This window comes from Electrophorus electricus, chromosome 7 (genome assembly GCF_013358815.1).
Source record: "Electrophorus electricus isolate fEleEle1 chromosome 7, fEleEle1.pri, whole genome shotgun sequence".
NCBI classification, from domain to species: Eukaryota; Metazoa; Chordata; class Actinopteri; order Gymnotiformes; family Gymnotidae; genus Electrophorus; species Electrophorus electricus.
Window position 1 is genome coordinate 18909765 of NC_049541.1, and position 10049 is coordinate 18919813.

Sequence of the window (10049 nt, forward strand, 5' to 3'; positions counted from 1 at the left end):
CACACACACAGATAAACAGACACACACACACACACACAGATAAACAGACACACACACAGATACACACACACACACAGATACACACATAAATACACACACACACACACAGATAAACAGATACACACACACACACAGATACAGACACACACACACACAGATAAACAGATACACACAGACACAGATACACACACACACACAGATAAACAGATACACACACAGATAAACAGATACACACACACACACACAGATACAGACACACACACACATACACATATACACACAGATACACACGGATACACACACACACACACACACACACAAATACAAACACACAGATAAACAGATACACACACACACAGATACAGACACACACACACACACAGATAAACAGATACACACAGACACAGATACACACACACACACACAGATACACACACACACACACACAGATACACACACACACACACGGATACACACACACACACACACAGATACAAACACACAGATAAACAGATACACACACACACAGAAACACACACACACACACACACACACACAGATAAACAGATACACACAGACACAGATACACACACACACACACAGAGATAAACAGATACACATACACACACATGCACACAGATAAACAGACACACACACAGATAAACAGACACACACACAGATAAACAGACACACACACAGATAAACAGACACACACAGATACACACACACACACACAGACACACACACACAGACACACACACACACAGATACACACACAGATACACAGATACACACACACACAGAGATACACACAGATATACACACACACACAGATACACACACACACACACACACACACACACACACATAAATACGCACAGATACACACACACACACATAAATACGCACAGATACACACACACACATAAATACGCACAGATACACACACAGATACACAAACACACAGATAAACAGATACACACACAGATACACACACACAGATACACACACATACACACACACACACACACACACACAAATACGCACAGACATACACACACACAGATACACACACAGACACACACACAGATACACACACACACACACACACATAAATACACACAGATACACACACATAAATACACAAACACACACAGATACACACAGACACACACACAGATACACACACACACACACACACACACACACACACACACACACACACACACACACAGATATACAGATACACACACACACACACACACGTACCACTGCACATTTATTGGCATACTTACTGCTTCTTCCCTTTGTGTGTGTGTGTGTATCTGTTTATCTGTGTGTGTGTATGTGTGTGTGTGTGTGTGTGTGTGTGTGTGTGTGTGTGTGTGTGTGTGTGTGTGTGTGAGTGTGTGTGTGTGTGTATCAGATCGTGCGAGCTTCACGCTTGGACGGGGCTGATAACCCTCTGGAACTGGTGTATTTCGTGGAGGCGGGATCAGGGGAGCGGCTCTCAGCTCAAACCACGGCTGCTATGCTCAACAGGCTGAACGTGCAAAGGGCAGCTATTGTGCTGGGTTACAGAGTGCACGGACCACTGGCCACTCGTGAGCCTCACACACACACACACACACAGTATGCACCTGTGCACAAACACAGACAATAATAACGCACAAACTACCATGTGGACACACTTCTCCATGTTGTGAACACACAGGCAACAGTTTTAGCACACCCACACCAAATCTGACTGATTTGTGTGTATATATATATATATCTGTGTGTGTGTGTGTGTGTGTGTGTGTGTGTGTGTATTTGTTTGTCTCTATTTATATGCACATTTTCTGTGTGTATCTCAGCGGTGGAGAAGCTGACCCTGCCTCCTTCTGAGACGCAGCCTAGTAACGTGTGGTTGATTGTCGGGGTGGTGGTCCCTGTACTGGTGGTCATCCTCATTATCATCATCCTTTACTGGAAATTGTGCCGCTCGGAGAAACTGGAGTTCCAGCCAGATGCCATGAGCACCATTCAACAGAGACAGAAGGTCTGGGTCATACCATTTCTCTTAGTGGGGGGTGAGGAGATGTAAGTGTATGTCAGTGTGTGTGTGTGTGTGTGTGTGTGTGTGCGGGGAGGGGTGTATGTGATTTACACAGCCTCTAACTATCATTAAAGAACACTCGATTGCTCGTTTTCTGACGTCCCTCTTACTGCAAAACATTTAAAAATGTGAAGTGAAAAAATATAGTATCGTTTGGTATACAGGAATTTTTCTTGCTTTTGACTTTTGTGTGTGTGTGTGTGTGTGTGTATGTTCAGCTCCAGGCTCCCAGTGTGAAAGGTTTTGACTTTGCAAAGCTCCACCTTGGGCAGCACAGTAAGGATGATATAATGGTGATCCAAGAGCCTGCCCCTTTACCACCACCTACCAAAGAGGCCACACCCTCTGAGGGTGGAGAACTGAACACACCCAAATCTAAGAGTTCATCCACTAAAGCGTCACGTGCAGCTCGAAGGAGGGGCAGGTATAGACAAAGTGTCACCATTTTTGACTGTGTTATGAATATTTTTGTTTTGAAGATATTAACTTGTGTGTGCTTCTGAATTTCATGAAAAACCATGGAAAAACCATGGAAACCATGGAAAAACCATGAAAAACCATGGAAAGACCATGAAAAACCTGTTTGTGTGTCTGTGTGTGTGTGTGTCAGGTTGTCTCCTTCTGATGGTGACTCATTGGGCAGTGAGGCCTCCAGTGGCAGAGGGTCAGCAGAGGAGAGCACAAGACCTGCAGTCACACCCAGCGACAGCAAACCCCACCACCGCAAGAGCAAGCATGGTAACACACACACACACACAAACAGGAGAGCGCCAGAACTGCAGTCACACCCACCCCCACCACCGCAAGCGCAAGCAGGGAAAAACGCACACACACACACACACACACACAAACACACAGGACAGTTATTTAAATGTGGCAATAACTCAATCAACCTTTAATCATTTCATCATTGGATTATATAGAGCTAATCTCACATTTAACCTTTAAGCATTTCATCATTGACTTATATAGAACTAATCTCACATTTAACCTTTAATCATTTTATCACTGATTTATATAGAGCTAATCGCACATTTAACCTTTAATCATTTCATCATTGTCTTATACAGAGCTGATCTTACATTTACCTTTTCTCTGTCTTCATATTTATATTTCACTTTGGATCACAGCACAGAACAAACTTGGTAAGATGTTGTCTTTATATGTGAACTGGCACTAATATCATAGACACTTCTCACCATGTTAACTAACTTTTGACCTCTGACCTGGTGACCCTAGGTGCAGCATCAGGCAGCGGAGTGGATGAACAATTATCTTCCTCCTCCATTTTTGAGCATGTGGATCGTCTGTCTCGAGGTTCGTCAGATGGAATGCGACGAGTGTCCAATAAGATCCAGCTAATTGCCATGCAGCCCATGCCGAGCCCGCCCCCTCATACGCATAACCAAGCCCTAAGCCCTGCCCTCACTGAACGAGTGACAGATGGGGCAAAGGTTAACACAGAGGTATGAAACCTTTATTCACCCAGATATACACCCAACATCCATCAGTTATCCATCCATTAGCATGAGAATGAATGAATTCTGCACCGAATTAAATCTTATTTGGGATTTAATGACCTCTGCATGGATTCAGATCCAGGTTGCCCTGAGGCACAAGTCCGAAATTGAGCACCACCGGAATAAGATCCGTCTGCGTGCCAAGAGGAAAGGACACTACGAGTTCCCCTCCATGGAGGACATCATGGCAGTGTTCGGGGACGGATCGGAGCAGCAACGCGTCTACCAGCAGGCCCAAGAGCAGATCCACAAGATTCTTCACCCCGACGCACAGATGCCGTCCCCCTGCGGAGACACCCACTGCAGGTCAGGGCAGCTGTTGTAAAACAGGGTTGTTAAAAACAGGGTTACAATACAGATATCACAATGGGTTTGTGTGTGTATAGTTCCAGAGGCAGGCGTTCTCCCAGACAACGGCACCGGCAGAATTTGAATTTGAGTGGCACCAGTAGTCTGACCGATAAAGACCGCCTCATTACGGACGGCGACGTCACCTACAGGAAGTACCCAGGAGTCAACAACGTGGCCTACGTGGTAAAATCACACAATACACTTGACCATTTTTCTGTTTTATTTAAGACATATTGAATCTTTTTTTTTTCCCCTTTCGCTAGTCTGATGCAGATCAACTTCCTGATGTTGGTAGCCCCTCCCCCACTGATGAGGTATTCATTGACCCTGGGTCTCCACCTCCTGAACCAGCTCCTGCTCCACCCAGCTATGTCCCGCCTCAGCCAAGCATCGAGGAGGCGCGCCAACAAATGCACTCCCTATTGGATGACGCCTTTGCCTTGGTCTCGCCCTCCTCACAAGGGAGTTCCGCCCCTCTGACACTCCCCGGGGTCACGGCGATTGCCGGAGGAGGAGGAGTCAGCCCTGCTCCAACCTCCAGCCCACCCCCACGCCCCGTCCGCCAATGGGGCTCCTCGTCCTACCCGACAGGCCCTGCTAACAGCCCTTTCGCTGCAGTGAGTACAACCGAAAAAATGGATACACGATACCTGTTAATGGACCTGCATTTCGGTGCGCCGCTGACCCTTTTGAAAACCTCTAACATGAATGTGAGGAGATAGTGAGACTTTTGAAAATCTAAGAAAGCGTCTCCAGCCCTGTTACATTCCCTGCTCTCTCTCTTCCGTGTCTGTAGAGGTATGCAGAATTAGGAATGTCCCCTACATCTGTCCAGAGCTTGCTGCAGAGGTGAGCTGCATTATGAAAAGCTTTGGCTTCTAATACTCATTAGGAATATTGTGTCCTAATCACTGAAGATGTGTTCCTGGACTGGTCGGCAGGCAGGCACTGGGCTCAGGGTATCTTATGTCAGGGGAGCTGCAGTCTGATCCTGGATACTCCAGCAGGGGGCATTATGGAGAAGACCTCCCATCTTCTTCACGACCGCGGCCAGTAGGGGGCAGCGCAGGTTCACGACTTACTTGCAGCTTTGACGTTTCACATAGTCGTTGGGTTTTTATGCTTTTGCCAGCCGCTGTGTCTGTACGTGTGTGTGTGTGTGTGTGTGTGTGTGTGTGTAGGTGCGCAATTGCATCAGCTGACACAGGTGGGCTTGTCAAGTCGGATCAGCATGTACCCAGGGGTGGGTCGCAGTGTGTCTGGTCCCTCCGGATCCAGCTGGGCTCAGTACCGCTCAGATGAGGCGGTCTCCAGGCCCGGAGCCAACCGCGAGACTGTGAGTCCAGCCACTCGCACACATAAACACACATGCACAGAAAGTTTAAACAAATAAAAACAACAGGCGCACTGAATGTGTTTTTTTTACGTCATATCAAACTAACACATATTATGTTTTCACACTTATTTAGTTCATTCATTTTTACAAGATTTTACAAATGTAGTATTTCCAGAGCACTGTATGTGGTAACAAGCTGATGTGATAATAGTTATGAAAAATATTACAAAAATTAAACAATGGCATATAATATTAGAGCAATTTAAAGGTTTAGTATATGCTAAAAATAGAAGCAACTTGATACATTGCTGTCACATGGTACTTGAATAGTGGTGTGGCTTCCCCCTGTCCTCAGTCTATAGCAGTACTGCTACAAAACAACCTGTCATTTTGTTGTCAACACATTTGTGAAATGTAAACCGGAAGTGAGGGGTGACTGATGAATTTGTCGAAGGATGTGCTTGTGGCTGGTTTGATGGTTTGTTTCTTTTTACTGGACTGTGTTAGTAGTTGTTGCAAGGTAATTACTAGAAGGGACCTCTTTCTGTGTCCCATGCGCATAGAATCCTATGGAATATGCCTCAAGATTTATACAGCATCTCTCTTTACAGCAGATCCTGACGTTTCCGGAGTATTCCTCATCTCCCGTGTTCCAGATGCCCCGGACCTCCCTGGGAGACCCTCCCACCCCCACTGCAGTCTACGCTGCTCGGGATGAGTCCTCCCCTCTCCCGCACTCCTCGGCCTCCCTCATCAAGGCCATCAGGGAGGAGCTCCAGAGACTGTCTCAGAAGCAGGCCGCTGTCGTAGCCAGCTACCACAGCTGAGACCCGCCTTAGCTAACACCCCCCCCCCCCCCCCACACACACCTACCCGGGCCCTGGCTGACCGCCGTCCACAGCTAGCCGAGTGCTTGTGCAAACTCGCTAACCAATTCCTCACTGGACACAGCTAACCAGCGCTCAGCCGTGGTTTTGTTTACAGCCTGCCCCTGTGTCCAGCGGCAGCTTGGCTAGGTGGACTGACACCCAAGAGATACACGACACTCACATTTAAGACCTCAGTCCTAGTACGTCCTCAAATCAGGAGCCAGGTTCGTGGACCCCCACCTCCCCTGACTCACACCAACATTCTCCTGCATCTCTGAGGAAAAAAAAACACCATATTCCAGCACAGCACAAAAGACGTATTATAGACCTCCACTCTACATCCATCACTTTCAAGTTTCAAGTTTCAAGTTTCAACGTATAATGCGCATAATAGGGAAAATCAAAAGCAGCTTCTCTCTGTTAGACCGCATGCCATGAGAGAACACTGGACCGGAAGTGTTTTTTCCATGTGAGATCCCTCCCCCGACTAGGACTGTTTCTACACGTCTGTCAAAGTGCTTCCTCCAGTAGGGTCGTCATCCAGTCCCTCAGAGTTCCTGTGGTGCTAAACCCCATTTCCTAGTGGCCACTCTGGAAGGCTGCGGAGCGGCCTCTTCTTTTCCTCTGTTCGTTCTTTCTTTCCCTGCATTCCTCTTTTTCTCTTGCTGCTCTGAAATGGCTAGACCATTACGGAAGGGTCTGCTGTCAGCATACAACTACTGCTTGATTGTCCTGAAATTTTAGTCCAAAGCTGACCAGGACGCTGTCTTGGAGTGGTCGTCATCATCCACTCTGGTCTGGCATCATCTCCAGCTCAGTTGCGAACCTCTCCTGATCCAGAAGGGCTCTGTTAGCTGGATCAGTGAATAGGAAGTGCTCTCTGCAGTGAACTGTCGAACCGTGGGTCGGTGACCACTGCCTTACATGGGTTTTCATCCATAGCCACAGCCTTCTGTTGTCATCGCAAATTAAACGAGGCCTTCTGGGTCGCGGATCAATGAGCGATTGAGCTAGCCTCGGCAGGCATCCTCAGCTGCAGCCAGAGCCAGGACGCAGCCCGCTGCTCCGCCTTGGCCGCGCCGTTACCCCCCACTCTGTCGGGATGCCGAAACTTCCCCTCTGTCTGGAGAAGGATTCCGTCACCAGGCACAGAGCAGAGGACGGTCGTTTGCTTATCACCTCCAAGTTCACGAGGCCACCCACCCGGAACGGCGGAGCATTTAAATTCGGAGCTTATTGGTTTTTGTTTGTTTTGTTTATTGATTTGTGGGAGGGGTGTTTGGCAGTGGTTTGTGAGTCTTGTGTAGAGGTTGGAGTAGTGGACAGTCCCCAGTTGGTTTACAGCTGTTTATTTTGCACATTTTCCATCTTTGCACATTATTATCTTAGTGGCAATGCTACGCTCAAGTGAGCAAAATCGTCTTAAGGGTTTACCTGGAAAAGAGAAAGAATATTATACAGTATCTATATAGATATATACAAATTTAAATAGTTCTATAAATATATTAAATTACATATCGATGTATACCCCGTGAGCACAATATTACTGTATGTCTAGACCATATTAGATTTTATTTATTTTTATTGGTATAAGACCATTAAGTATTTAAAGTATTGGATAAAGTATTGGTATGAGACACAAAATAGACCAAATCACTGTTAAGGCATAGAGGTGGTTTAGCTCAGTACTTCAGTAGGCAGACTGCTTGTGAATCCATACAATCATGTGACTGTGCACTGAGTTTGTTTTCATGGGTGCTGTGAGGTCATGTGGCAAGGTGGTTTTAAGGCCCTGTTATGTATTGTGTTGTTTAAGAGGCCAAATATTTATTTCTCTCTCTCTCTCTCTCTCTCTCTCTCTCTCTCCCTCTCTCTCTCTCTCTCTCTCTCTCTCATTTCTCAGAAAGAGTTTAGAGAATTCCTAGCAGGCCTTAAGTTCGCATGTGGAATTATGCTTCATTTTCTTTCTTTCTGTGTGTATGTCTTGGTGGGCATGCTAATATATATGCTTAAAAAGAAATGTGTTTAAACACAAAACAAACAAAAAAACACCCCTGACAACCAAGCTTGATGGACGTATTTAACATAAGTGAATACTGTGTTCTGGTATAAGAGACTAAATAGGAACGTTTAAAGCACAGAGAAACCATCCTAATCATCAAAAAAGAAGCTTCAATATTTTGCCATTTATATAACAGTAATATTTTTTGAACCCATGCAAATCTCAGTATTTCTGATTAAAATATAAAATAGAGTTATAATATGTATATGAAAATCAACCTTTTAAAATGAACTTATAGAGGCAAACATTGATCGAACCCTCCTAACCATCAGGCTTCTGCAAAGACCAACAGGGAAATGGACGTTATGGCCATTACAACTGTTTTAATATGTATTACATGGAATGTTTCCAGCTGCTTGCCTGATATGGTGCTATTCATATATATATATATATATGTGTGTGTGTGTGTGTGTGTGTGTGTGCGTGTGTGTGTGTGTGTGTGTGTGTGCGTGTGTGTGTGTGTAATAGTGATCACGCCAAATGTGATGAAACAAGTTCCTTGTTTTAGCAAGACTTCTCACAGAGTTCCTACAATAGCAACATAGATTGTATCTCTCTGTGTGTGTGTGTGCGCACGCGTGTGTGTTCATAATAGTGACCACGCCAAATGTGATCAAACAAGTTCCTTATTTTAGCAATAAGTTTTAGCAACACGTTCCTTGTTTTAGCAAGACTTCTCACAGAGTTCCTACAATAGTAACATAAATTGTATCTCTCTCTCTCTCTCTCTCTCTCTCTCTGTGTGTTTGTGTGTATGTGTGTGTGTGTGTGTGTGTGTGTGTGTGTGTGTGTGTGCGCGTGCGTGTGTGTGTGTAACAGTGATCACGCCAAATGTGATAAAACAAGTTCCTTGTTTTAGCAAGACTTCTTACAGAGTTCCTACAATAGTAACATATATTGTATCTCTCTCTCTCTCTCTGTGTTTGGGTGTGGGAGTGTGTGTGTGTATGTGTGTGTGTGTGGGGGGGGGGTGTATGTGTTAAAGAGTGAAAGAAATTATTCATTTTGTTCTTATCTGAATGCCATAGAGGAAGCCTTGGAAACATTAATGAAAATGTTACTTTATTGGTTCCATAGACTCTTAGAATAGTTTTATTATAAAAGCTTTATTCTGCATTCATGTTTACAAAGGTTTTCTGGAAAACTACAGGACAGCCTCTCATTCCTTTGGTTTTTTTCCCCACTGTCTTTTTACTCCATTTCTCTCTTGGTCTCTGCAAACTGCATCCCTGTATTTAATGTGTACTGTCTCTAGATTGTTGTGTACATTTATTAACAAAAGATAATAAATTATGTGCATTAAAACTACTTCATATTTCCCCTGTAATGTGCTGCATTGTAAGAATTTGTAACTCATAATGAGGGACGTTGGCTAATTGCACCTCAATCCTGTGTTTGCCTGTCCTTTGGTCTCCACTCGCTCAGCTGAACAGGTCAGGACCTCCATGAGCTGACTACACCTTTGTAAAGTGGAGGACTAAAATGCTTTGTTGACCTACTGTTTCCAGATCAGCGGAACAGGGCCACAATAGCAAGTTGCACTGCATACCACTGCATACATACACTCGGTTTCTGTATAATTAAGTGTTTCACCCATCCACCCATAAAATGCTAAAAGGCACATTGCACCTTTCCAGAGACTCGAAAGAGCAGGCGAGAGCCAGGCAGACAGGCTTACAGCAAACCTGTTTGACAGCTTCAGAAAGTCGTCCAGCATGTAGGCGAATTGCTACCAAACACTGCCCAGCCCTCCACAATCACACCTACAATGGTCAGCGGTAACCGGATCCTCTCGCGGCCGCTGCAGAAAATG

General features: G+C 45.2%; 1 protein-coding gene across 3 annotated transcripts in view; it reads left to right on the forward strand.

Annotated features, from left to right (window-relative positions):
* The window catches only part of si:dkeyp-27e10.3 (UPF0606 protein KIAA1549), a 17486-nt gene extending 11329 nt beyond the window's left edge, over positions 1-6157 (forward strand). The window contains exons 10-22 of one of the 3 annotated variants that reach the window (XM_027018610.2): positions 1427-1604; positions 1857-2041; positions 2317-2522; positions 2709-2836; positions 3229-3243; positions 3338-3564; positions 3695-3924; positions 4005-4152; positions 4233-4586; positions 4766-4818; positions 4911-5038; positions 5151-5305; positions 5917-6157. In XM_027018610.2, coding sequence (XP_026874411.2) covers positions 1427-1604; positions 1857-2041; positions 2317-2522; positions 2709-2836; positions 3229-3243; positions 3338-3564; positions 3695-3924; positions 4005-4152; positions 4233-4586; positions 4766-4818; positions 4911-5038; positions 5151-5305; positions 5917-6132 — 2223 coding nt within the window. In that variant the 3' untranslated portion in view covers positions 6133-6157. The remainder of the gene's footprint in view (positions 1-1426; positions 1605-1856; positions 2042-2316; positions 2523-2708; positions 2837-3228; positions 3244-3337; positions 3565-3694; positions 3925-4004; positions 4153-4232; positions 4587-4765; positions 4819-4910; positions 5039-5150; positions 5306-5916) is intronic. The other 2 variants (XM_027018611.2, XM_027018612.2) reach the window with 2 other exon arrangements.
* The last annotated feature ends 3892 nt before the right edge of the window (positions 6158-10049 follow it).